The 27,939-nt window shown below is 46.8% G+C and overlaps 2 protein-coding genes across 5 annotated transcripts in view; one reads left to right on the plus strand and one right to left on the minus strand.

The window, feature by feature from the left end:
- The window catches only part of DPYSL3 (dihydropyrimidinase like 3), a 110,778-nt gene extending 89,332 nt beyond the window's left edge, over positions 1-21,446 (plus strand). For 3 of the 4 annotated variants that reach the window (XM_057731808.1, XM_057731826.1, XM_057731817.1), the window contains 8 exons: positions 2,077-2,145; positions 5,283-5,403; positions 8,896-9,052; positions 9,743-9,884; positions 11,274-11,444; positions 12,671-12,850; positions 16,660-16,822; positions 18,245-21,446. In XM_057731808.1, coding sequence (XP_057587791.1) covers positions 2,077-2,145; positions 5,283-5,403; positions 8,896-9,052; positions 9,743-9,884; positions 11,274-11,444; positions 12,671-12,850; positions 16,660-16,822; positions 18,245-18,333 — 1,092 coding nt within the window. In that variant the 3' untranslated portion in view covers positions 18,334-21,446. Of the gene's footprint in view, positions 1-2,076; positions 2,146-5,282; positions 5,404-8,895; positions 9,053-9,742; positions 9,885-11,273; positions 11,445-12,085; positions 12,216-12,670; positions 12,851-16,659; positions 16,823-18,244 lie in introns of those variants that run through there. The other variant, XM_057731834.1, reaches the window with a different exon arrangement.
- Positions 21,447-27,582: 6,136 nt separating this feature from the next.
- STK32A (serine/threonine kinase 32A) overlaps positions 27,583-27,939 on the minus strand; it is a 119,358-nt gene continuing 119,001 nt past the window's right edge. The window contains exon 10 of the mRNA XM_057748126.1: positions 27,583-27,939. Within this exon, the coding sequence (XP_057604109.1) occupies positions 27,846-27,939 (94 nt within the window). The 3' untranslated portion in view covers positions 27,583-27,845.

Here is a 27,939-nt window from a genome sequence, read left to right on the forward strand (position 1 = left end):
TCTTCTGGGTCAGGAAAAGAATAAGGGCATTTTTCCATTTGGACGAGTTTCTTGTGTGTTTATAAAATTCAGCTTGAGCTGAAAGATTTTATCACATTATTTAAATGAAGGCAGCTGCTATACTCAGAGTTTCTTGCTACACTTTATGCAAGGTGACTAAAGAGCGAGAAGAAGTATTTCCTGTGGGTACCAACAAGGGACATTTTCAAAAGTTTCAAGCTGGCAGGGCAGTCTGAGAGTGTAGCACCTTTCTCCGTTCATCCGACAAATATCTACTGAATGCCTACTATGTGCCAGTCCTTGGAGGGAGAAGGTGAAAAAGACAGGGTCCCTTCCCTCATGGAGCAACCGAAACTGTGATGTAATTATAGCAGCGATCGGTGCCTCTAAGTGTCCACATCTCCCCCACCCATGTTCGGTGGCATCCATGTTATTCTTAACCTTCCAGCTGTAGGGACACCATGGCTTTGAGAGTAGGCCATCCCAGCGTGAGCAGTGCACTAGAATCGCCCATGCAGCTTAAGGAGTGATCCCTGGGATTCTCTGAGTTCTGGAGATCCTGATTCGGGAGGTCATGGTAGAGCTCTGTCAGCTGTGTTATGGGAAATTTGCCCTGGTGATTGGAATGTGCTCAGAGACCGTCGCTCGAGCAAGTTTCATCCTGTGTGTTGTCCCAGCGCTTTTGGACAAGATAGGAATGAGAGCGTCGTGTAAGATGGAAGCTGCTTTAGTTTGGACACCTCAACCCTTGTGTGACTTCACAAGGCAGTTCAGAGTCACATGTCACCAGAGCTTGGAAGACATTGTATTTAATCTACACTTTGATACATGGAACAGGAAGAATGAAAAGTGGAGGTACTTTGCTGAAAGTATCAGTCTCGGACCTTTTGTCACGTTCTGTAGAGCGGGAGGCAGTGACTGTTTTACTTCTCGTGGCTGCTTATAGTATATGTATCTTCCTTCCTCACCCTCTTTGAACAATTTATGTCAGTTAAAAAAAAACAACAAAAAAGAATTCTTTTGCAGCGCAAAGGGATTCCTTCCTTTCGAATCATCTCATAGTTTCCAGGTGAGACAAAGCCTCGATCAGCTCACTCCCTCCTTCATCTCCCGCATCACCAGTGCAACGTTCATAGTAACTGGCCTCGTTCCTTGTAACTGGCCTCGTGCTTGAGCGTGAATGTTTGCAAAACTGCAGATCTGTTGCTGAGGCTCTGTGTCAGTTGCAATCAGCCCAGATGCCTAATGCTTCCAGAAAGCTGGCGGGATCTGAGGAAGTTAGCCATCAGCCATGAGGGATCAAGAGCCCTGCCAAGTCCACAACCTAGTTAAATAGAATTTGACCAAAAGGCAAAGTCAGGTAATGCTCTTGGAGGCATTATTTAGTCTGGTGAAATTCTGAATCTGCTTATTATAGCCATTCATTTAAAGCATGAGAAAGCCTGAGGGGCTTATTAAAATACAGAATCCTAGAATTTTACCTCCTGTATTCTGATTTGGAACACCTGGGTAGAGCTAGACTTCCACACTTTTACAAAAGCAGCTCAGGAGATTCTGATGCAGGTGGTGGATGGAGCAGACTTTGAGAAACAGAGCAGGAAACCGTAAGCTCCGTGAAGTCAGGGGCCTCATTGCCGTAATTCAAGTGCCTAACCTAGAGCCTATCCTGGAGCAGATACTGAATACATTTTGTTGAATGAATGATTTTCAAAATGCGTGAATGAATAAACAAATGAGTTAAGACAGTGTCCTTTCACAGATATCAGTGTCTGCATCTGAAAGAAATGAGGAAGTGAACTGGTGATGCGTAATGTAGAAATGTAGAAAAAATTGATACTCTGACAGACTGTCATCCTTTTAATTAAAAAAGGCACCTTTAAATGCTCTTTTTCTTTCAGTTAAGACTTTATCCTGTTTTGCGATTCCAGGTACAGAATTAACAAATTTGTTCAACGTCCACATTTGATTCTTTTTTTCCCCTTGAACACATCTTTAGATTAGAATATACCAGCCTAACTTTTTCAAACCTCAGTTGAGCTCACATAAAACCTGTTCTCTATTCTTTTCTCATTCTAGGAGCAAACCCGGATGTTGGAAATGGGGATAACTGGCCCAGAAGGCCATGTACTGAGCAGACCAGAGGAGGTAATTTTCAGGAGGGAGGGATGGTGCAGGGAGAGAAGCAGTAGCAGTGGAGGCTCTTTTTTTTTTTTTAGCAGCATCTTCCAGGAGATGCCTGGAAGCACAGCAGCCTGGTTTATGGGCTGTTGCCCATTTTACATTGTAGTGTTTGTGTTCAGCTCCTCCTCCCTCGGCACACACACGTAAGGTGTGTGAACAGACATCTCTGAAAGGTGGCGGGACTCTGTGAATACCAGACAAAAACTGGAACATTTCTTCCAAAGACCACATCTGACTGACCTGACTCAATGCCCCTGAGAAAATTAGAAAGGAATGGAAGGGAAATACTTACTCCTGGGCCCTAATCTCTCTAAAGATAATACAAGTAGGAGGCACTGTGCAATGACTCAGGAGGAGTGGTAAATATCTAAATCCTTTCTTGGTCACTGTGACTCTCAGAAACATTTCCACTATTCCTTTATTCCGTATTATATTTTGAGTCCTGCACAATGTCAGCCATACCGCCAGGGGCTGACGGGGTTTGTCGTAGCATTGTCTGTTGATTTGTGTGCGGCGATGAGGACAACCAGGTACGTTTTTCTTTCACGTGTAGAATTAGCATCAGAACTTAGGAGCTAAAGAGCCAACAAATGGTAGCTAGTGGCAGATTCCACGTCTCTGGGCTGTCAGCAACTTCAGCTGCAGGCACAGGCCCAGGGCTGGGAATGGGCTGCCCATATGGCTGGGGGCACATTGGCTCTGGGACCAGCCTGGGTCTGGCACCTGGAGCAGATTCCAGGCCCTCCGTGTCAGCGAAGCAAATCCTTTCCTGTTCTATCATCCCAAGCCCCACACTCAACAACAGGTAGAAGAAGGAACCAGAACCAGAAATCACCATATTCCCGTTGCCCATCTGTTAGGATCTTTTTTAAAAAGCAAATGTAGCACACATAGAAAAGAGTGTTCCTATCGTGAAGGTACAATGGATTTTCCCAAACTGAACACACTTGTGTAACTAGCACCCAGTTGGAGAAGCAGAACATTGTTAGCACCCTAGAAACTCCACTGTGTTTAATGATGTTTCTGTTGCCAGTTGAAATAATTTATAATTGTGTGATCAAGGTTATAGTCACAGCACTCCTGAAAAGTCTGTCTCCTTAATACCAGGTCCCTTTTCAGGAATACTTTGTACATAGTACCTATACCAAGTACTGTGCTCATTGCATTTAATGGAGATAAATGTTATTCTTGTCCCTGTCTGGGTATTATTGTTATGTAAAGAAGCTGGAGCTCAGAGAGATTAAGCCACTGGCCACCACATTTGAAGGACTGGAAAATTGTTTACCAGGTGTGAGTAGGCCAGGGTGATCAGCACTGTTTGTGAAACTTTTCTTCCATGCTGGTCACTGTGGAGATATGCTGGTGAGATAGATTTCTACAGCAGCAGCTAGGGGATTTCTGAGCAAAGTCTATTTTTATTCCGTGGTTTGTTTTTCCAACCCCCCCACCCCACTCTCCTCCCTGTTCCCATCTCCTTTTTAGTAAAAAGCCTCTCAGCTGCAGATCTCGACAACCCTGGAAGCCCTTTTGGGTGAAGTTGGAGGGTGATGTAACCTTCCAAAGATAGTCATGTCGTCAAGGTGCTGAAAAGCCTGCAGTGCTTTGGGGAAGGGTGAGGGGAGATGAGATCAAAGGGGCTGGGACTGTGGTCATGGGGGAGCTGGAGTGGCCAGCATAGGCATGCAGAAGGAGGCAGGGCTGTAAGGGGAGCAGCCCCTCTTCAGTTCGAAGCACACCTAGATAGCATCTTGAGCGATGCTGTTCAGAGAGCTGAGCCGAGGCTTGGAGACACCCACTCCGATGTTCGGGTGCTTCGGGTAGGTGGCCATGTTCACCTGTGCTCGGGGCTCCAGGATCTTGATCTGACCACGTGGAACAAAGTGCAGCCTGGGGGATGCTAGCTGGACCAGCCAAGTTCTTACAGTCTGTCTGCTAAGCCACACCCACCAAGGGCAGTGACTGGTTTGCATTATACAAACGTTGGGCATCTATCTGCAAGCTATTTTCCGATGTTTTTATAAGTGTTGGGATGCATGGCTAACCAGAGTGTCATATCCATCCAAAAAGGAACTGTTGCTGATTGAAAGGAAAAATGCCAGTGTGTCTGCATTGGGCTGAATTGGACTAATTCGGGCTTTGGATAGTAACGCAGGCTTTCCCACTGGTCAGAAGCTGTCATCAGCAATACGACCAATAGCCAGCCTTGAAGGAATACTTGCCTTATTCCAGGACTGGGCTGATTGTCTTACGTGGATGAACTCTCTTAATCTTCTCAACAGCCCTGTGTGTCAGGTCTTATTATTATCCCCACTTTCCAGACAAGGAAGCTGAGTCTTTGGGAGGTTGTGTAACATCCTTGAGATCACCTGGCTTCTAAGTGGCAGAATCAGAACTCAGACCCAGCTCATGAGAGAGGCTGAGCTCCAAGATCCTGCTTTGTTAATAATATAAGGGAAGATTTGTTATTTCTTATTAAATTCGATGGTGTTGGTTAGCTTATTTGAAAACATGAATTCCACATTAGGGTGGGCTGGAGGAGATCAGTAATAAAAGAAATCTTTGTGTTGAGAAGCCTGGGAATTATTTGTATAGGAAATGCCTGCTGGAAATAACGTGTCACCGACAACCCACTGCTGCAGGAAAGGATTTAATGCCTAGTTGCCTTCACTAGTTATTTATACATATTAGTGATGAGATTGTGTTTAGCTAGAGATTCTGCCATGGGCAGACTGGGAAGCAAAGGCTTCCATCACATGTAGTGTTTGTGACAATCACAGGGAGAGGAGAGAATAGGCCAGGGAAAAACTCTAGCTACACCGATGCAGCACCCACTCTGGCCAGACACTGCTCTCACCCAACAGTCTCCTGCTACACCTTCTTTGTCTCCACTTCCCAGGAGACGGGCGGAGGCTCTGAGAAGCCCAGTGAAGTGACGCAGTTGGGAAGCCGTAGGTCTGAAGTTTAGGTCCGGAATGTCTAACTCCAGATCCTGTAGGCTTTTAACCTCTGTGCAGCATTGCATTCAGTTTGTGGAGGCAGGGGAGTGGCACTCCGAGAGGTCCGTGCTCCCCTTGACCCCCTGGGGACTCCTTTTTTTGCAGCTGGAAGCTGAGGCTGTGTTCCGTGCCATCACCATCGCCAGCCAAACCAACTGTCCTCTCTACGTCACGAAGGTCATGAGCAAGAGCGCAGCCGACCTTATCTCACAAGCCAGGAAAAAAGGTGATTTGTGCTCCGAAGATCTCAGCGCCCCTAACAAGCCCTGTGGCTCTTTTCCCTCAGCTGTCCTGTATAAAGGATCATTGCCTTGCTCTCCGGGAAGCCCCTTATCTCTGTTAGTCCATTGGATCCTTTCTGTATCCTATGTGGATGGCAGGATCCCAGGATTTTCTCTATTTGGCAGATGGGTAAATTGAGGCTCAGGAAGGGTAAGTGGTCTGCCCGAGATGACACAGCTTGAATCAGTTCTTTGGAGAGTTGGTGCATCTTTTTTCCTCCCTTTGATCTTTCACTGTCAGTTCACATTATCTGAACTTTGTAAATGGACATATTAGTCAGGATTATATTGGGTGCAGTAGTCAAAGACCCAACTCAAACGGACTTAAACAAGTAAATTATTGGTTGAAGGTGTTTCAGGCATGGCTGGATCAAGGGGTTTAAACACTGATATTAAGGCTTTATCACTCTTATTCCTTTCTGGACTCTGCTTTCCTCTCTGTTGGCTTTATTTTCAGTATGAACAGTGACAAGAACAAATGCTAAGGGCTGCTGTTGTTCTCCACACTTGGTGGGGGCATGGTGAGGGAGTAGAGAACATCTTTTCCGAGAGCTCAAGCAAAAGTCCCCAGAAAGACTGCTGTTGCCTCGGCTTAGGTCACGGGCTCATCTCTGAACCAACATCTGCTCCGGGGATGATGTAATTGATTGGCTGGGGTTTGAAGGCAAAGTACAGGGAGGAGGTCCCATGCCCTGAACCACGCAGTTAGCACAGGTTATTTCAGAGAGGGCATTGAATGGGTCTCCGAAGGACATCCAGTGGCATGGCCTTCATGACCCGGGGCTCTGTCCCCATGGCCTTCTGACTTCTGCTTCTTTCCTCCATGGCTGTTAACTGGGCTTCCTTTGCTTACCTTGTGCTAAGCTGAAGTTTACCCTCATTTCAAATGCTTTCTGTTCTTGTCCTCAGTGACACGCTGATGGGCTCCCTTATGGACAGAGTGTGGTGGAGACACGGGAGCCGTCTGGCTCTTTGTTTGGTTGGGAGGGAGGGTTTCCTAGGCTCAGCTGTACGATCGTGACCGCTGTGTGCCGGTGGGGAGACTCACGATGAGTGATTCATCTCCCAAACTCAAAACTGGTCTGTAAAACTCCACATGTGAATGACTGGGGTGGCTGAAAATAGTCCCAGCTGACTGATGGCCGAGTGTTCGGCTGCCCGGCTTTCTGGCAAAGGGGACCCTTTTCTTACGGGAGGGGCATCTTCCTAAGTGCCCCAACAGCCTTTCTAGCGGGCTGATTCTGGGGCACGGCCTGCTGTGTTCTCTCTCGGCTTTTAAGTGTCTCCATATGACGTGGCAGGGCTGCTCCACTGGGTGTGAGTCATCAGGCCAGAGCTAGGAAAGCAGCCCAATGCTCCTTACCCATTCTTGGAGAAGGGAAAAAAAGGAAAAGGAGAAGAACAGGGCATGGGGGACACCCCCACCCCTCTCCCCAGGGCCACCTACCGTCCTCACCTTCTCGTGCCTTCTGCTGATGGCCACATCCTGCCTGGGACCCATTCTCAGGCGATCTGGGGGCTTCAAAGACAGGGTGTTTCAATTACATGCTGGGTCTTACTTTAAATTTCATGTAGAAAAATTCCTCACCCTTAGCCTTCTGGCTCGTGACTCTCTGGCAGGGAGAACTAGTACAGCTGTGGTGTCTCCAGGCTAGAAGGGAGGCATTATTTTAGTGATGAAAAACTGGCTGCTGAGATGGAAGCCAATAAACATCACAGGAACTGTCATTCTCAGGGAAGGAGTCGAGAGCATTCAGAGCGGGAAGACAGACTATGGCCGATTTCACTCTTCCCTCTGGACCAGGGGATGATGTCAGCCCCAGGGGGTTTAATCCCCAAGTGCTCTTTAGCATCTCTTCATGGCTGCTTAGAATCAGCATTAGGAATTTCAATTTAATGAGGACCAACTGTATGCCCTGCTTTGAGGGGAATACTTTAAATGTATTATTATGTAGAATTCACAAAGCACCCGGAGAAACTGGCATTTATTAGATGAAGAAATTGAAGCACATCGTGTCCAGAATCTCCCAGCTGGGAGAACTAGTCTCCAAATCCAATTGTAGTATAATTACAATCTTTGTTTATCCTAACCTTCCATCTAAAGATAGTCCAAAGGGAGAGGTCTTCCACTTTTAAGGTTGTATTTCTCTTAATAGTAATTGAATGCTTGCCTTGACTTTCATTTCATCATTTTTTTGTGGTCCCATATGCTTTAGTTTGGTAAATATTTTTGGAGAGCCCTTGAAGTTCTCATTAGTCCCGTGTGGGTTCTTTTCACTGCCTCCCCAAAGAGCAGTGCTGTCATATATGAATCATTGCCATTGCACCCTTCTTTGGCCTGTGGCAGACATCACAAATCAATCATGAGTCTTTTCTAGTGAAACCAGAAGTATATTTGGAATTTTTCCTGATATGAAAATCCAGGCAACCAAAACCAACTGATTGGAGTTGAAGCAAGGCAAAACCTGTAATCCTGGCCATGGAGCTTCCACCTTGTGGGGAACTTGAATGTGGAAGATGGAGGATCAAACTAAAAGAAACCAAGGTCTGCAAAGGAATCTTTAGCCCAAGATTCTGGCACAGAGAAATTTGGTACCAACCCACCTTCTATGAGATAGCATTTGCCTTCTGTATCACTATCCTTCTTCTTTAAGAAGCTCAGTTTAGATCAGTATATGTCCCGGTATCCTTCCTCCCCTCTCCTTAGTCTGGGCATTTCGGCCCCTCATTCCAGACTCAGGGTTCGGGAAGCTAACCTCAGCTTTGTCATGTCCCAGGTTGTTGGGTGTCCTTGAGCAAATCACTCATTGCCTTAGGTTAAGGAGTAACAAACATGATGCAGAAAAAGATTGTGAGGGCTGGCATCCTCAGGAGTGGGTTTTACTTTGTGGAACCAAAGCATGTCTTTGCGACAGCAGGATCTAGCATCTCCCAGTGACGTGTGCACATATGGAGCTTTGGGCTTCTGTGGTGGGGAGGAGTAGGAGGTATAAAGAAATCACATTTGCTTAACATCTTTTATGTGCCAGACGCTCTGTGTTTGCCAAACCTTTCATTTTCACAAGGCTGGGAAGTAGACGTCGTCTTATGTCATTAACTTGAGGACCGATTTATTCCACATTTTAATGTTTCTGAAATGAGGATGAATCTTACGATTAATGTATATATACTTTTCTTTTGCCTCAAATTTTAATTTGCCTCAAAATTGGAGAATGGTGCTGCATCTTGCAACCAGTGGCTTGTACAGAATACAAAATCGTTTCCATTTAGAAGACAGAAAAGCAGAGGCTTGGAAAAGGTGGGCGCATGGACTTGAACCCATGCCTGCCTGACTTCAGAGCCACAGCCTTGAATAGGCTTAGGAGCCATGATTATCTAAGCCCGGTTCAGGGCAGCACATACATCATATAACCCATTGCCTCTCCCACCCCTTCCAGGAAATGTGGTCTTTGGCGAGCCCATCACTGCCAGCCTGGGCACGGATGGGACCCATTATTGGAGCAAGAACTGGGCCAAGGCGGCTGCATTTGTGACATCCCCACCTCTGAGTCCTGATCCGACCACTCCTGACTACATCAACTCCTTGCTGGCCAGGTTGGTTCAGAATGACAAGCAGCGGGCATTGCATGGAGGCATCTTGGGGTCGATGGGGTGAGGACCAGAGCTGCCTGTTCATCAGCTAGACTAGAGTCTGCAGTGAGGAAAGCACATCCAGAATTCCCTTGCACAGTTGAGCACAGATAACAGGCTCTTCCCTGTTGTATTTTAGAAGATTCTACAGTAATCATATTAGTGATGGTAACAGCAGTTACTGTGCATCATATGCCAAGCTCTAGGGTGAGATTACACATGTGATCTCATTGTTCCTCATAACAGCGCTGTGAGTGAAGAACTGTCATTGCCATTTTACAGACTGAGCAACTGAGGGTCCAGGAGACCAAACTATTTGCCTAATTTTAACAGCTGGTCATGATGACCACCTAACCAAATTACAGGGAGACTCGCTTCCTGCTGATCTCTGTGGATAAGTCCCATCGCTTATTTGGGTCCCTTTTATTTTGTTACATAAGAGGTTATCTAATCCTACCCCTCATTTTTCAGATGGGGCAACTGAGCCCCAGGGAGGGGAAGAAATTCACCCAAGTTCACACAGTTGGTAAGAGGGAGAGGAAGGATTCCAAACTCAAGTCACGGCACTCCACACACTTACAGCAGACCCTCATTTCTGGGCGCCTGGGGTGCCTCTAGCCTCCCCGTTCACATGGAGCTTTTCTCCTTTGCCAGTGGGGACCTGCAGCTCTCCGGGAGTGCCCACTGCACCTTCAGCACTGCCCAGAAAGCCATCGGGAAGGACAACTTCACAGCCATTCCCGAGGGCACCAACGGTGTGGAGGAGCGGATGTCTGTCATCTGGGACAAGGCCGTGGTAAGGATCGAGGTCATAGGAGGCAGGGCCTCCTGCCACCGCTCCTATGTGATGGGGGTTCTGGGGGCGCAGGTGATGCCTCATACCTGCTGAGGTGTCTCTGGAGCCAGGTGGCTCATGTGGTTTGGGAATGTGTCTTCGAAAGTGATGAATCCTGAGGTCTGGGGTTCTAAGGAGGCCTCCTCTAGATTGTTAAGGACTAGGAACCAGAAACACAGATCCTTCATCTGATGGTATGAATGCTTTGGATTTAAAATAATAGTAAATTAAAATTCTTCTTGTTTGGAGGGTTTTATCATCTCTTTTGAAAGGGCTGGATATGATAAGCAAGGGGTCTATGACTAAGACTCAAGTCGTTTGCTCACCAAGGAGGCCCTACATGGGGTGTGTGGTCTTCCAGGCGGTGCAAGTGATTGTCGGCCAGTGTATTCTGGCAAAGGGGCCTGGTTTTGATTTCCTTGTTCACATCACAGAAGATGACCACAAAAAGAAAAAAAGAAATAGCCATGCAAATGAAGTCACTTCCTAAGATTTCAGTAAAATTAAGAATTAACTCATTATTAAGTTGATCACTTCCCTCTTTTTATTTTAAAAACCCTAAAGACACTCATTTTAGAGCCAAGTAGAATACACATCTACACTGTGTAATCCAAGTTTCCCTTTTTTTCTTGTCTCCCAGGAAGCTCAAAATTAGATTTGAAACTAAATTCTTCTTTCCTTACTGAATTCTGTTTTTTTTTTTTCCTAATTCTGTTTTGAGAAGGGGCAAAGTATAAATATTTTTGTCTCTTCTCTTTCAAACTTAGATTTTTTTTGTCTTTTTTTTATATTATGTATTTATGAATATATGTATATATTTATTTTGGCACTATCTGGAACTGCTAAAAATGTAAAATTACCAACATGGTACATGCTGAATAAAGAACACTTGAAAACCACAGAAAAGTACACACATGAAAACCACTCATAATCCCACAACCCAGGGGTAACCATTGTTATTCTTTGGGCAGGGTTCTTCCATATTTATCGAGTGCCCATGAAGTACAAATATCTAAAATATGGGCTCATTATTACATTTGTTTTTCCTGTGAACTCTATACAATCCTTTTTGGAGTTAGAAGGGATAAATAAAGTAAATATCGTAAATAAGTAAATGTATGTACTTATCCAGAAAAAAATGCATACTTCCAGAGCAGTCAGTTCCATCTTAAGCCATGCCATTTTGCCTGGGCGGTCGTGACAGCCCATCTGATTCTGTAGCTTGCTGGGTGGACTTCTGTACTCACCACCTCAGCGGTCCCTCTTTGTATTTCTGAGCTTTTGTGGTCCCCCTGCTCTGAGCTCAGAAGCCCTAGATGGACAATTGGGTGTACGTGTGTGTTTCACTAGGCCACGGGGAAAATGGATGAAAACCAGTTCGTGGCCGTGACAAGCACAAATGCTGCCAAGATCTTCAACCTGTATCCCCGCAAGGGAAGAATATCTGTGGGCTCTGACAGTGACCTGGTGATCTGGGATCCAGATGCCGTCAAGATCGTCTCTGCCAAGAACCACCAGTCGGTAAGGCTTGAGCGGGCGGGTGGGGAGCAGCGCGGGGAATGTGGGCAGGGAAGTGTGTTTGTGGTGAACCAGGGTCGTCGGGCGAGCATGTGCTGCAATCACAGACCATCCCAAATTCCCAGGGACTCCAAACTGCAACCGTGTATTGCTCACGCCTGCTTTCCAAAATGTGCCAGCTGGGAAGAGGGGCTCTGCCCGACTCTGCCTCACAGTCACTTAGGGACGGGGGCTGGCAGAGGCACCATCTCTACATGTGCTGTGATTGCTGAGGCCGGGGACCAGGATGCGGCCCTGCAGGCGTTACTGAGACATCACCTCCTCTCACCCTGCGCTGGCCAGAGCCAGGCCTGAGGCCTTGCTTTACTCCAGGAGGGCAGGAAGTACAGGATATTTCGTGCCCAAAAGGAGAAAGAATGGGAAAAAAATTGGTGAACAGCTCTGATGACTTCCTCTTGAGGAGTTTCATGTGAAAGATGATAGTGAAAGCCCGGTACCTAGCAGAAAGGGTTTTAAAAATACAGTACTTGTTAGTAAAAAGAGTATTTTTCAAGCACTTATGTTTTGGGCACTGTGCTTCTAATTCGCTGAATCTTTGTAAGGGTCTTCTCCAGGTAGGCACTGTTATTATCCCCACTTTATAGACACAGAAGTGGAGATGCAGAGAGATTGTCATTTATGCAACAAGTAAATGGTGAAGCTAGGATTCAAATCCAGATACCTTGACTCCAAACTGACATCCTTAACCACTTTGCAATAATGCCTCGCACTTATTGAATAAATGAATGAGGTAAGGAGGAAGCCCATTTTGGGTGGTAGTGGCCTTTGCTTAAACATTGTGTCATATCACATTATTGAATTTTAAGCTAGTGGGGATTTAAGGGTCGTGTAACCCGTCCACCCAGTACAAGATGGCAAACACACCACCCCTGGTAGTTATCCACTTTCTCTTTGAACACTGCCAGTGACAAAAATTTTCTTCCTGGTGAGGACCTTACTTAAGATTGGATGCTTCTCTTCGCTGGGAAGCTCACTCTTAGTGAGCATTTGTCTCCTGAGGCCTCCACCCACTGAAAGGTTGCAGGTGCTTCGTAAGCATCTCCTGGCTTACCTGGTGAATCAGTTTCTGGTGATGCTGAAGGCAGGATCCCAAGCACAGGAGAACTGTGTTCCTCTTTCTGTCCTTACTACGCCCGTAACCAAGGCTCTGCCTCCACCCCTGTCTCTAGGCTGCAGAGTACAACATCTTCGAAGGGATGGAGCTGCGTGGGGCTCCTCTGGTGGTCATCTGCCAGGGCAAGATCATGCTGGAAGACGGCAACCTGCATGTGACCCAGGGGGCCGGCCGCTTCATCCCCTGCAGCCCCTTCTCAGACTATGTCTACAAGCGCATTAAAGCCCGGAGGAAGGTGAGGAGCAGGTGGAGCCCAGAGGTGGGGGGAAGGGCTCTGTGTCCCGTTCAGCACAGGGATAGGAACCATGAGATGGGGAAGGATCTGTGTGCCCTAGATCCTCCCAAAGAAATTCACAGCAACGGTCTCTTCCCAAAGAATAATTGCACAGATTTAATGGACTATAAAAGGGGGTTTGAAAAACTTCCTTGACTAAAGAAAGCTTTTTTTCAAACGATTCCCCCCCATATTTAGAGTGCTTTTCCTTAAAGTAAGTAAACATTTTAATAATTCAAAATAAAGTCTGTGTATATATATATTTTAAATAATCTACTCTTTAAGGCTTATAACAAGAACCAGCAGTCCACACCCACCCCTCCCTGTCCCATCCCGTGTCTGTCTGGTGTTGCTCCATTGGGGCAAATGTTTATAACTCTTTTAGCAAGTTCCGTGGTCAAATAAAATCTTATGTATGTCCCTGATTTCACAGATAAATAGGTAGATGCGTACACAGCCATATGTGTACATGTATACATATGTGTCTACCTACCTCTCTACATATTATCTATCATTCATATTATCTATCACAAACTATCATTTTCGCTCTCTCTCTTATCCCCACCCCGACCTCCAGGTCATCTTTCTATAGCAAAGCCTTAGGGCTCCTCAAAGCAGGGTTTGGCCAGTTCTGGTATTGCAGAATTTGAGCCCTGGTCCTGACCTCATCTGTTAGATGGGATAAAGTCATCTGTGCACATGGGATGGGGGAGTTGGCTAGGGGAGAGGAGAAGGAAGGGGGCTCACTTTGTAAGTCACTGGGGGCCAGGCCAGAGGAAACAGAGCCATGCCCACCTCTGTGCCTGGACCCACCACAGGGGTCTCCAACTTCCCTGCAGAACACGTTGCCTGGGAAACAGGCTCTGAAGGGGAGATTTTCACAAAGGAGGTTTCCTGGGTATTGCTTTCAGGATCACCCCTTGTGGCAAAATGAAGGAAGCAGAACAGGGCAGAGGGAGAAGTCAGACTGAGATGCAATTGTAACCAAGGCCTCAGCTGGACCTTATCTGGGCTTGTCCTTGAAAGGGGTCTGGGCCTTATATTCACTTCTTCTGCGCCCTCCCCCGCAACCTACCAACCAGTCTGGGGATGTGGGAGGCCCTGGGGCAGAGGGTGGGGCTTTGAGCCTAGCGGCTCTCTTCATCTGGGGCAATTCTTCCCTGAGACTCCAGCGAGACCTTGCTATTCCCAGCACCCCCGGAAGCAGGGAGAATGAGTCTTCAGTCAAGGTGACACTGGGGCGGGGGCTTGGGGACAGGACATAGGTGCCCACAGCAGTATCCCTTAGAGAGAGGCTCACAGAAACTCAATATGTAAGTGCCCTGCCTGGCTGCCAGGCCCCAGTGAGCCCAGTAAGTGGTCGTCTAGCCTCTGTGTGGACGTTTGCAATACACAGCAGGGGGGCCTCCCCATCTCATGAGGCAACTGCCCAGTCCTGCCTGTGGAACCAACTTCTTTTTTTGGCCTGTTTTTGTTTTCAAATTTAATGTTTTATTGGAAGGTGAACAGATAGTCCAATCAGTTTTAAAAGCAAAAATAGAGGATTCTAGAATTACGAGTATAATTCTAGAGATACAGATAAAATTATACAGAGATATGATTCTGGAGATACAGCATAAATTGAAATAAATTATTCAGAATTCTGAGAAGCTAGCTACTTTCGTGCAAATAGCACCAGCATGATCTTGGGTGTCCAATCATTGGGCTCAGATTTGGAAAGTTCCTTCTCGTTTCAGATGTAGGGTTACGGAGGCAGTTGTTGAGGAGAAGCCAGAGAAAATCCACATCCTTCAGAGCCTTAGGGCGGCAGCGATTATGCCCGTAGTCTCCATGAGAAAACCAGCTTCGTTCTGCTGGGCTCAAGTCTGCCTCCCCGAAGCCGACCGAGCAGCTCAGTTCTGCTCCAGGCACCTGCACAGAATGAGCTGAACCCAGCTGAGCATCAGTGTGTTCCCAAAGTCATCTGTTCTTCTGTCTATATACCCCTGCAGCCTTCTGCTGTTCCTTCATGACAGTGCTCTAAGTCCCTCCCCCCCCCATTCTTCTCTCTGAGTCATCATTTTAAAGGTGGGTAGTGTGGAGTAAAATTCCACACTCCGCTTTTGGTCTAACAGAGAAGAGAATGAAACTCAAACGTCCTAGATAGCTTTGTATTTCCACGAATGTGACTTAGCTTCTGGACCGCAAGAAATGTTGATGAAATACAGTTATTGGTCAAGGTTTGGGGGGAGTACACATATAGTCATCATCTCACCTGAATCCTTAGCATCTGCAGATCTGATGGGCTTTGCCTCTGCACCTGCACCTGAGTCACTGATAGAGGAGAGGGAAGGCTCTGTGGCCTTGGAGACTTACAGTGAGCTGTCCTGCACTGTCAGCTGTCAGTGTGTCCTCATTGCCTCACCTGTGGCCAAGCTGTTCTGCTGCCTTGGGTAGTCTGTCAGGGTTTGCTTAACAGACTGTGAGCCCCTTTGGGGGAGGCACCCTGTTTCATGTGACCATGAACTCTGGTCACACCACACCTGGCACAGAGCCTGCACTTGGGTGATGTTGCTGGCAGACTCCATGGTCCCAGGGCAAGTCCACAGCCAGAGGCTGGTGGGTCAGACCCACTGAATGAGGACACTCATTTCGAGGCTGCCAATTCTGATGTGTGCTGAGGAGCATGAAGATGGAGCTCCCAGGGGGTCTCATCCTTGCCAGCACTTATGACCTCACCTCAAACTGCTACCCTTCTCACCAGCTCTGCTCTGGCCGCGCCGGTGGTTCTTCTTCTTCTCCTTCCCCTCCCCCTCCTTCTCCTTCTTCTATAAATGTATTTTTATTTTATTTATTGGCTGCTTTGGGTCTTCATTGCTGTGCGAGGGCTTTCTCTAGTTGTGGCAAGTGGGGGCTGCTCTTCGTTGCAGTGTGCGGGCTTCTCAGTGCGGTGGCTTCTCTTGTTGCAGATCACGGGCTCTAGGCATGCAGGCTTTAGTAGTTATAGCACATGGGCTCTACAGTTGTAGCTCGTGGCTCCAGTAGTTGTGGTGCACAGGCTTAGTTGCTCCGTGGCATGTGGGATCTTCCTGGACCAGGGTTTGAACTCATGTCCCCTGCATTGGCAGGTGGATTCTTAACCACTGTGCCACCAGGGAAGTCCCCACAGGTGGTTCTTTTAATGTTCACACTGTCAGTTTCCTCTGCTGAGAACACTGCCATCCATGCCATTCTGCCTCCCCCAGCCTCCTCCTTCCCTCCCTCCACTCTGGCCCCACCAACAAGCTCCTTTGATCCTTAAGATAGAAGCTCATCTATTTAGAGAGGCCTTCACTGGCCACCTCCATTGTCACTCTATCACAATACCCCACTTTATTTCTTTTATACTGCTTCCCATTTCCTTAAAATAACCTTTGGTTTTTTCCCAGTTTTATCGAGATATAATTGACATGCAGCACAAATATAAGTTTGAGGGATACAGCATAATGATTTGACATATATATCATGGAATGATTACTGCAGTAAGTTTAGTGAACACCATCATCTCATATAGATACAAAATTAAAGAAATAGAAAAAAATTTTTCCTTATGATGAGAACTCAGGATTTGATTTACAGCGCACAGCAGTGTTAAATATCTTTATCATGTTGTACATTGCATCCCTAGTGAAAATAACATCATTATTTTCTGGCTCCCACTACACACACTTAATTCACTGCCACCTCTGTGCTGCCTAGAACAGACCCTTGACTATTCAGGGAATAAGCGGTGCCCGCTTTCTCTGCTGCAGATGGCGGACCTGCACGCGGTGCCCAGGGGCATGTATGACGGGCCGGTGTTCGACCTGACCACCACGCCCAAGGGGGGCACCCCCGCCGGCTCCACCCGGGGCTCTCCCACGCGGCCCAACCCGCCCGTGAGGAACCTCCATCAGTCCGGATTTAGCCTGTCGGGTGAGTCGGACGAGCTGATGGTGACGTGAATGAAATGGGGAGGTCAGCAGGGGGGAGGGGAAGATCAGCGCTGCGAGGCTAGCGGTCATCCCGGGAGCTAACCCGGGTCGCCCTTTAGGGACACAGTCACTGGGCAGCAAGCTGGAAGGTTTGCTGAAGCAAAGAGAAGTCCTGGTGGGAAGGGAAGCCAAGGCTCAGCCAGGTTAAAGATCAGGTTTAAATGATGGCCAGTTCTGCTTCGAGATCCCACCTGGCGGGGGCGGGGGCGGGGGCGGGACGGGGACCGGGATGGCTTCCCTATGAATTGAGTGTGATTTTCTGCATTAGGCTGAGAGCCCTGCCGTGTGCTTTGTTTCCTTTGTTTGCCCAGGTTAATAGATAGCTCACATTATTTTTATGCTCAAATTGCAGTAGCTTCTTCTCACCTAGGATTTTTATTATATTCTCCCCGTCCTTGTCGTGGTAATAATGCTAGCAATTATTGAACATTTACCGTGGCTTAGCTGTATCATGAATCTTATCTTTATGAATTATCTGATATTCATAGAAAATATTCAGTTGCTCCGTAACCAGTAGTCTTAAAATGAGGGAAAATTGTGTAGATTTGCATCTTTATGATGAAAATTTTAAAGTGAGGGAAGCGAGATAAGAAGAGAAAGAGACACATAAAGGGACAATAACTGTGTGGGGAAGAGAGAGGAGGAAGAAATGGGGAAAAAGGGGAAACAGGAAGGAAAAGACACAAAGGGAGCGTAGGGGAGGAAGACAAGGGAAAAGTGCTAAAAGTTGAGGTGACATCAGAGATCACATGTGCTAGTTGCCAGAAATTTTTCAGTGTTTTTGCGATTTTTCATTGCTCCCTGGCTACCGTCATCCCTAAACTTTTTGTTTTTGGCGCCTTTTTGAAAGGACAGGAGCACATATCATATCAGTGTTTACTTTCAGCTGTGGCTGCAGGCCGAACCATCACCACTGCAAGTTGTGAGACCTTGGGCAAGTTGCCTAACCTCTCACAGCCTCAGTCACCCTCTCTGTAAAATGGACTAGTAACAGTAGCTCCCTCAAGGATAGTGGTGAGGACCTAATGAGATGATCTGAGAAGCACTTCAAACGTTGCTTGTCGCAATGAATGTGAGCAGCTGTTTTTTATATCATTCCCCTTGTGCTTTTAATATTACTGTTATGATGCCGAGGGTCCGATGAAATCCAGGAAGAACCTGTCTTTTCCTAGCAAAGGGGTTGTTTTCAGGAGGGCGAGTAGAAAGAGTCTGGAATAGCTGACAGACTGGAATGGAAGTATCTTAGGAAGATGAGGAAGACATTTAATATCTTACACTCTTCAAAGTAATCCATCTTCTCTCTTGCCCACATCCCCCTCTCCCTCTCCCTTTTTATTCTCTGGGCACTTATTGCCACCTGCAGGCACCCAAGTGGACGAGGGGGTCCGCTCGGCCAGCAAGCGCATCGTGGCGCCCCCTGGAGGCCGTTCTAACATCACATCCCTGAGTTAAGCGACCCCTCCCGCAAAGAGAGGGGCAGAAGCACGAAGAGATTCTTTTGAAGCCAAAATGGTACACCAATATTTAAGAAGGAAAGCGAATCCAAACAGTTTCGATCTAAAGAATCAATAAGCCTCAAGCCTTATGTCTCTCCAATGTTAACGCTCGCTTGCCTAGCTTTACGAATACTGCTTTGTTTTCTGTTTACGCATAGCCTTGATTTGTTTGACGCCCCTCCCCCCATTTACATGCATGCGATCAGACAGGCCACTAAGGTAAAAGCGTCTGCTATATAGTGTTGAGAGCGTGTGTAGTGCTGCATCTTAACGACAAGGGGACAGACAAAGCTGGGACGTCAGGAAAATGAACAAAAGGGACGCCGGTTATTTGGGGTGAGTGGGTGGTGGGAGCCCAGAGCGAGGTGGAGGGTTCAGAGGGGCCGGGGTAGGGTGTGTACGGGGGAGGTGGGTGGGTGAGCATAAGGGGGCTTGTGTATTGTGTTGAAGTACGTTGATTTCCACGGAAGATGGCCACTCAGAGCATCAGACCGTCACTCCATCACGGTCCCCTGGGGTCTGCGGAGAAGGCGGGCGGTCTTCGGGTTCCGGACTTTGTCACGTCCCCTCCTAGTAGATTTTATCCCTTGGAACGTTTTATTAAAACCCCAAAACCCCAACCCTTGCTTCCACTGCTTGGTCGTGCCAGTGTTTGGTCAGGCCTGTTTCTCAGTGTTGCTTTCAAATTCTCTTTCCTGGTTCGGGAAGGAAGTGGGGAGAGAGGAAAGGACCTTTCTCTTCCTCTTGCCCTCCCTGCCTCTTTGGTGCTCTTAAAAGGCAGCAGCTGGGAGCACAGCGCAGGCCCTGGGGGGAGGGGCAGCCACGCTTGAATAACGCCTCCCTCTAAACACGTGTTGGCGATCACCTCTCAGTGCTCTTTGCAAACCGAGGCAAGCAGGCGGCCTCTCGAGTTAGGACTGGACCTGAGGTGGGCTTCTGTTGCCAGGGGTGTGATTCTCTTCAGCTCCTAAGATCCAGGCACATCCATGACTGAATATGATTTTTTTGTTGTTATTGTTGAAACTTTGTTTTCTTAGGTGTTCCCTAACTTTGATTACTAATAGCTTATATGGGAGGCCAGCAGAAGGAGCATGTTCTGTGGCCGTGGTTCTGTTTGTCAATTCTGAACCATCTTTCCCCTTCCGTTAGCTTATCCTTTGGAGGAATGTTTTTGTTTCAGTACCAAAGTCTCCTGGTGAGTAGAAGTGACTTGACACATAAAGGAAATTAGCATAAAGCATTAGTGTTCACCTTGTCTGTCAGACCTGAATGTCCAATTCCCCATCAGGCCACTTCCAGAAGTTCAGTTTTGGAGCAAGTTCTGTGAGCCCAATGAAGATCTGTAGAACCAAAAGGCCCATATGCAGGAAAAACATGTTCAACCTGGGATCAGACTTCTGTGCTCAGGGCATCCAGCTGGTAGATCCCGGAACCCTGTGTACTAAGTACTTTCCAGAAAAGAGCAGGCCTCCAACACCTTTCTTGTGCTTAGGAAAAGCCATTGTCTCTGCAGGTTTTAATACGTTGAAGACCAGAGAAAAGGGGACACATGGCTAAAAAGGAATTTGGAAATACCCAAGGAAAAGGATTTCCCTAGCAAACTACTTTCTGTTCTAATCATGAAAAAGATTATTTCCCTTCATAAAAAGATTCTTGCTGTTTTTAAGGCTTTTTCATGGTGCCTTTATTTTAAGGGAAACTTAAATGAAGGGAAGGATGTAGCTCTTGATTTTTAACTCAAGGATTTGGGGGCATGTGGTAGAACTCAGAATGACAGTTCTGCAGGCAGAGGGAGCTAGTCAGATGCGAAGCCTCTATGTATACCTCATTGGCTGGGCTGTGCTTTAGGATACGTTGCAGTACCAGCCACAACCACCAGATGGAGGAAAAGACACAGAAATGACTCTAGTCGGAGCATCCACTCCTAAGTAAGCCGTCTGCCGCCCTTACCCAGCCCCTGAGTCCAACCCATCCTCCCACGATCCCTCTGTGCTTTGAAAAATGAGCCGTTCATGGCCAAATTGGTTGCACTTAGGACTTCTGAATGAAACACTCAACCAGTACTTTATATTCTGCACAAGTTTCCTATGCTGTAGGAACAACCCCTATATGCCTTCGCGATGGGCTACGTTATCTGAGGAAGTCTCCCTTTCTTCACTATTAGTAACTTCCCAAGCATAGAAATTTCTGAGAATTCCAAGAAAACTCCCACTGTATTCTTTGATTTCTGGTTTCTTGTTACTTAAGTTACAATTTATATTCAAACGTGCCCTGCTCTTTGAGACCCGTCAGAGAGCCCTGTCCTGAGGGTTTGGGAAGAGAACACTGCGGTGAGTCACAGCCCTCTCCGAACTCCCTGCCGTCTCACCCGCGTGTGGGAGGCCGTGCTGGATCTTGCGTCTCCCCCAGGCTTGCTTTTGCTGTTTCATCTCTCGGCCTGGCCCCTCTCTTTGGGGCCTGGCGGTCATCCGGGCTTCTCTCTGGGATGGCCACCATCCTGGGCAGTTAGAAGGTATTAGTCGAATGGTTAAATCGGCCACCCCATAGAGAGATTTCCTCTCAGTTTTCTGAAGATGGCAGGGTTGGAGCTTTCCCGAAAATGGGTTTCTTCAAAGTCCAGTCATCTCATCCTATGACGTTTTTCTTCCTGACTTCACACAGAGTCATGCTCTGCTCCACAGGCCTCAGCCCCAAGCCTGGACTTGGGCGCCCCCTGAGAAATCTTCCCAATGGCTTCTTGCCACAAGCTCCCCAGGCCTTCCCCCCTGGAAAACTCCAGCTCGAGTCCCAGTGTACACGTGGGCTGTCCTGAGCAGCCAGCATCCCTTGTAAGTTCCCCCTTTGGAAATGGTGTGTGGGTGTTCAGTTCTGTGTCTGGTGACTATGGACAGACAGTAACTCTCCCTGTGATCTGTGGTAGCTGTGAGGCAGCTCTGGAACACGATGAGCTGTTTGCTTTGAACCGTGAAGAAAACTGTGTTTTGAGTTTAGCTGAGATTAAGAGAAGAAAAAAGTTCATCAAGTGACTGTTCATGTAAACCTGGTTATTAAAATAACTATAAAATCACAGCTGTCGTTGTGTAGCCTTCTTCTGTGTGTGTCGTGCCGGTCTACCTAAAGTATGACAACTGCACAAGAGAACTGACAGGGTTAGGAAGAGGGGCACATCTGATGTAAGCCCTGAGAAAATTTGGAAGTTTCTCTCTTTTCAGTTGAGCTTGAGTTTCTGTTTTGGCCACAGAGTTAGATGACCATTATTGAAACTTTGGGGAATAACTAAATCTAGCATTAATACAAAAGGCATTGCCATTTGGGATAAATCTAGTTGAGTCCAGAACAAATCCTGAAAGGTTTTGTTTTCTTTTTTGTTTTGTTTTGTTTTGTTGTCGTCCCCTTAAAGCATTTCTCTTCTTCTAAAAGCCTGGGCTTTGAGAAAGTTAAAACTAAGCATGTTCCAAAGTGTATTCTTTAGCAGACTGTTCCCAAGGAGCCTAATGAGTGTGGGAAAGGATTATTTACTGTAATAATTGGAGAGACTTAAAGTACATATTATCAAGTTAAAGCCTCAGAAATTTTGTCTTTCAAAATTTGTCCAACATGTGGTTCTGAACCCTTCTGTATCATCTTGTACATTCTACTAAACCTGTTATACTAAACCCTTTTGGGGAAACACTCCTGGATCCAATTAGAATTTATGTAGGACAGGACTTCCCTGGTGGCATAGTGGTTAAGAATCTGCCTGCCAATGCAGGAGACACAGGTTCAATCCCTGGTCCAGGAAGATCCCACATGCCATGAAGCAACTAAGCCCCTGTGCCACAACTACTGAGCCTGCGCTCTAGAGCCTGAGAGCCACAACTATTGAGCCCGTGAGCCACAACCACTGAAGCCCGTGTGCCTAGTGCCTGTGCTCTGCAACAAGAGAAGCCACCGCAATGAGAAGCCTGCACACTGCAAGGAAGAGTAGCCCCCACTCACTGCAATGAGAGAAAGCCGGTGCACAGCAACGAAGACCCAATGCAGCCAAAAAATAAATAAATAAATTAAAAAAAAAAGAATTTATGTAGGACATTCTTCATTGTGAAGGTTAGACTTGTATAGGCAAAGACAATTTTTTGAAAAGGGTTTTTTAAAGTTTGGTGTGACTGAAGACTTCAGGGATAGATTTGGGTAGACTGAAGCATAGCTGGATCTAGAACGTTGTTTCTCTCCATCTCTCAGCCCTGCTTGCCTTTAGTAAGTGCTTCATTGTTAGGGAAGTTCTTTCCACGGAGCAAAACTGGCCTTCAGCACCTCCAAGTTTGCATTTTACTTGCGTAGCAATTTCAGGGGGAGAGAGTCTCCCCCTGTAGTGCCAGCCAAGGAGGCTGATTCTGATTGGGCCAGCCTGGTCACGTGTTCACCATTGAACTCGTCACTGTGGCCTGGAGCCTGGGACTGATGGGCCACACCTGGTAATACACCCAGCCGCCGAGCCACCTGAACCACGTGGACTCTCAGTAACAAAGAAAAGCAATTTGTGATCCCAGAAGGGGAGGGCATGGATGCTATGCTAGGCAGATAAAAAAGCAGGTGGCCAGGGCACCATTCTCAAGCCTGCAGGGCATGAATGTTTTCCCAGCACAGTATCTTGTGTGTAGGTTGGGGCAGGTGTGGAAGGGGACCTGGGGATGGTAATTTCTGGTGAATTGCTTTCATGTGTGATGAACCCCCCTTGAGTTGGCAGAACAATGCCATCGGTACAGGAGCTCAGAGTGATGACCACCGTGTAACACAGTAGCTCGGAAACCATGCCACAAGCTTCTCTGAGCATATAAGGAATGATTTCAGTCTGACGTTCAAGGTTTGATTTTGTAGCTTGAACTCAGGACCAGTGAAACACCTCTCCCTGCTCATGACCATGGCAGAACTGAGCTCTACTTAGGATTAGCATAGGTGTCAAGGGCAGGGTCAGTGCCTAAAACGAGCTCTGTCTGCAGGGCTCTCAAAGGGATGAAGCAGTGTTTTTTGTTTGGTTTTTGGTTTTTGTTTTTCTTAAAGTGAGTGGAATTCACACATTGACTTTCACACCACTGGAGGTATTCAGGGCTGAGTCACATCAACTGGGTGGGGAATGAAAACACTGAACAGGAATAACAAGGTCCCTCTGGTTTTGAAGAACTTTCTGGAATCAACTCTGCTACCATCAGGCTATCACAAGGAGAACGCCAACCACAAGCAGGAAATGGGATGGAAGGGCCAAAGCAGCCTGCAGAAGTGAGGTCGCATCCTTAAGGCTGGTGTTCCTTGGAATGGAAGGCCTACATCCCGCCCTGTGCTTGGTGGATGCTGAGAATATGGCAGGACCCTTCGCACGACCTGGACAACAGGGTGCTTTGCATGCAGGACTTCAGAGACCACAAGACTTACGAGAACCTATCCTGGGAACCAGCTAGCCTGTGGCTGCTAAGCTGCTGTGGGTCTGAGAGGTGGTTGGAAGGTCCCTTGATCCTCCCCTAAGGCAGAAGTTGCTTCTGGCTGAAAGAGTTCAGAGCTGTCTGTTACCTTTCTGTTCCAAGTTATGGGCCTTGGACCATCCACCTTCTGCTTGGGTATGTGGAACAGGACAAAGATGTGGAGGGGTAGGAAGGCAGCATGCTGAAAAAAAGAGGCACATGGACTCTCCATGGCCTTAAGGTCATATTGAAAGACAAAATCCAGAATTCTGGGCTGTGATTCCTTAGGTGTGAATGCTGGAGGGGTCAGGTTTTCAGTTTCTACACATGTGGGTCAGCCAGATTGTGCCGCATTTCATAGTTCTAGAACATCATTTCTAACGTTCTATGGTTCTAGAACATCATGTCTAATACCACCTTGTCTGTAGTAAAGGACATTCCTCACAGCAGGAAGTGGAAATAAGGACAGGTGACTTTGGGAACTCACAACACTATACCCCTAGGGGAAACAGTTACACACACACACACACACACACCTGACAAAGAGACAGCGGCTTATGGTGTACAGAAGACATTTTAATACACACAGGCGCACTGACAGAACATATGCTATAGCTCAACAGAAGCACGGATTTCCCATCCAAGGGCTACCCGTTCACAACAGCACAGTTTGTGAACTGTTTGGATACTTAACAGTGTTAAATATCAGATACACTGAGATTGTAAGAAATGGTGATCACGGGCAGAGTTTCTAGGAAACAGGAATTTGTGTGGACAGAATACAAGGACAACTGGATACTAAAAGAATTCACTGTTCTTCATGCCTTTTCATTCAGCCCTTGAAGAATTAAAGCCTTAGCATTACTGCATCAGCCAAAAGCAGCAACACTGGCCCCTGCTAGCTGTCTGACCCACTCTTTCTCCCTAGTTATTTATCGATCCGTCCAGTCTAGAAAAGCTGCGATGATATAAAGTCCAGTCTTTTTCAGGTTAAAATTTTACTATCAGAAGAGCCTAACCACTAATTAATGAAATTACCCTAATTAATGGAGCAGTGCTCTGAGCTCCTTGACATTCATTCTTGCCCTAGCAATGCCCTCGGGCAAAACCAGTGCTGCCATCCCGGGTGTGAGCCACTAGCAAAGCATCTCCTTCGCGGAGTCTGGGTCACGGCTAGGGTCGCAGGGCCGCCCCACCCATCCGCTAGCAGTCCCTGTGAAGGCAGTGCATTGGGCAACCCCGCTGCAGCACTGGAGTGTTGGAACCAGCACGCTCCTGGTCTCCCAAACCTGCTCAGACTTCTCAGATGTTCCACACAGGTAAGGGAGGAAGCCGTGGGCAGAAAAAGATGCCAGAGATGCCAGACAAAAGGATTGAAGAGTCACCCTGTTTTCTAAAATTCTTAGCCCTGAGCCTTGGTTGTCACAAACCTAGGTGAGATATGTTCCACCCAGTAGGGTAAATTTTAGCCCAAGTTATGAAATAAAATCAAAGAATCTGATTTCAACAACTAGCAATCGTGGTAAGGATTTAGGAGTCCCTTTTATTTGGGGAAAAACTTTTGATCTAATGCTCAAAATGTCCAGTGGTGGGAGGTGCTTAGAATCAGTTGTTCTACACTGATGGGTGCAATGCTTTTTATTTTCTATCTTGAAATATACTGTGGGTCTCTAACCTGATTAGGACAGGAAATCTATCTTATCTCTCTGAGGCTGTGCTCTCTAGTCAATGCGTCCGTGGTTCCTGAAAGCCCATAAAGGTGCTGTAGGCACAGAAGCAGGTCACTGAAAGTAAAAACTAGCAATTCAACCTACAGAGGTTGTATTGGCTTCCTATCCCATTATAAACTGTACAGACGTGAAATGGCACAAATGACTAACTCCCATCCCAATGGAGACCCCACCAATCCCATTGCACCTGGGTAAGTGTTTCCCAGACTCTCTCCTTTGGGATGACACATACAAGGTCAGAGCAAGAGGAGGAACCAGGTGATTGGAGAGATGAGCCCAAGCATGTCAGGGGTTGACTCCAAACAAGTGAAAGATGAAAGCTGGTAAACGTGCAAGTGGCCCCTGACATTCCTGGCTACCAACCAGGAGCAGAATCTGGTCACCTCCTTATAGCTTTTGTCAAGCCCCTCCTTGGGAAACTGAGCCAGAGTTTCTAGTGTATGGAGAAAAACAAAATAGCACAGGCAAATAATGTAGGGGAAATGTAGAGAAAAGGAATCAAACAGAACACAAGAGCTGGCTTTTAATTCTTAGCAAAAATATGGCTACTCAAAGTAGAGAGGCACTGATTCACAGCTTTTCAAGGCCAGGAGTTCTGGGCCTATCAGCTCAGTGAGGAGAAAACCATTAATGCTGAGCTAAAGTTCAGCACTGGTGTTCTCCCATGTTTAGTTGCCCCAGTGAGACCTCCCTTCTGGAAAAGCCCTGTGTAGCTGGCGGCAGTGTCTATTACTCCTGCCCATTTCCACCTGTCTGGTCTCCCCTGTTGCCAGCTTACTGCCACCTTGGGGAGGCCCGTACTCTGCCTAAGTAAGGACAAGGTTAGGTGATCTGAGTGGCCAACAGTTACGACAATCCCCCACCCACCCTGTGCATTCTTGACTCTCCCCAGCGGCATCTGTGAGTTGCCAAAAATAGTTCATCTGCAAAGATCTTCTGTGTATCAGGAGAGTGGAGTTATATCCTAACTTAGATGAATTAAACTCTCTGTTTAGCATATAATACAATATAAAGAAAAGGTGAGACAGCAATAATATCTGAAGCAGGCAGTTCTGCCCGCCACTCTTGCAGTAAGCACAAGTAAGTACTGCTGTTCCCTTCGTCAGTCTCTGTGACCTTAGACCTCTCAGCTGTGTGGGCATCCCACAGTTCTAAGTGTGATTCTAGTCTCTAAAGGCATGGATAATTTGTTCAACATTTAGCGCATCTGGTATTAGCCAAAAATGAGACCTACCCCCCCAAAAAAAGAACCAAAAGAAGATGACTTGTTTCGTTAGTGAAGGGTCTCATGATATTGGGCTTCTCTAAGAAACGATCCTCACTGTATGTTATGTATATTAAAGGGATTTTTCACAGGTAAATTTATTATCTTCCAAATTCACCTCAGATTCTAACCAACTATAACTCCCATGTACGAAACAACTTCAGTGTAGTACAAGGTGGAGGTGCTTTCAATGTGACCATGTTCTTTTCTGATCCTCTCTGGACACAGGTCTCTGATACTCTTGAGAGGACAACCAGCTCTCAAGGAACATCCTTCTAGAAGAAAGCCAGTGGTGTGCTAATAAACATTTCACAACTGGCTTGCTGGCGGGGGCGGGGGGGGGGGTGTCCCTGATTTGTAGTATCTGCCAATTTCCATGGTGTAAATACTTCCACCATCACCAATTTCAACTTCTCAATTTCACACTGCTGTACAGGGCACTGGGACAGATGCACACAGTGGCTCTTACAACGGATACAGGCTGGTGCGGTGTTCTGACTCTAGCATGCCACTGGAAGGCCCTTGTCAATCTGTGTTACTTCTAATCTGGTCTCATTCATTTCTTCCTGAATGAATTCCTTACTCCTATTCAGTCAGATTTGGGGATTCTGACCTCTTTATGAAGTTTTCGAGCCCTGAAGGGTTTCACTCCATCACCCACCGATGTCCATTTGTCACAGTGTAATTAGAAGGAGTGGAAAAATAAATCTACATCCAAATATTTCCTTTAAAATAAAAATAAAGGCTGTTTAGAATGAAAGAATGGTGGCAATAAAAAGGCAGCAGAGAGCTCATCTAGTATTACCTTCTCCTTTTAGATGAACAAACTGAAGCAGAGCAAGGGGTTAAGTGACTTGCTAAAGGTCACACAGTTAGTGGTGAAACTAGTTCCCAGGAGCCCAGGGACTCTTCACTGTATCATGCTGTCTCCTTCCCAAAGGATTCATTCACATTTTCTAAGGTGTGTGAGGTGTGGAGAGGTGAGAATTACTGTCAGCTCTTCCTGACGTGAAAATGTCCCAAGAAGATGTTGAGGCCTTCACAGATTGTTATTCTGGCCATCCTCTTCTTGTGGGTCTTTGGTTTGTTCCAAGGCTTGATTTCCTTGTCTTTTATTAAAGTCCCTTTTGACT

Source organism: Hippopotamus amphibius, chromosome 1, assembly GCF_030028045.1.
Source record: "Hippopotamus amphibius kiboko isolate mHipAmp2 chromosome 1, mHipAmp2.hap2, whole genome shotgun sequence".
In the NCBI taxonomy this organism is placed as follows: domain Eukaryota; kingdom Metazoa; phylum Chordata; class Mammalia; order Artiodactyla; family Hippopotamidae; genus Hippopotamus; species Hippopotamus amphibius.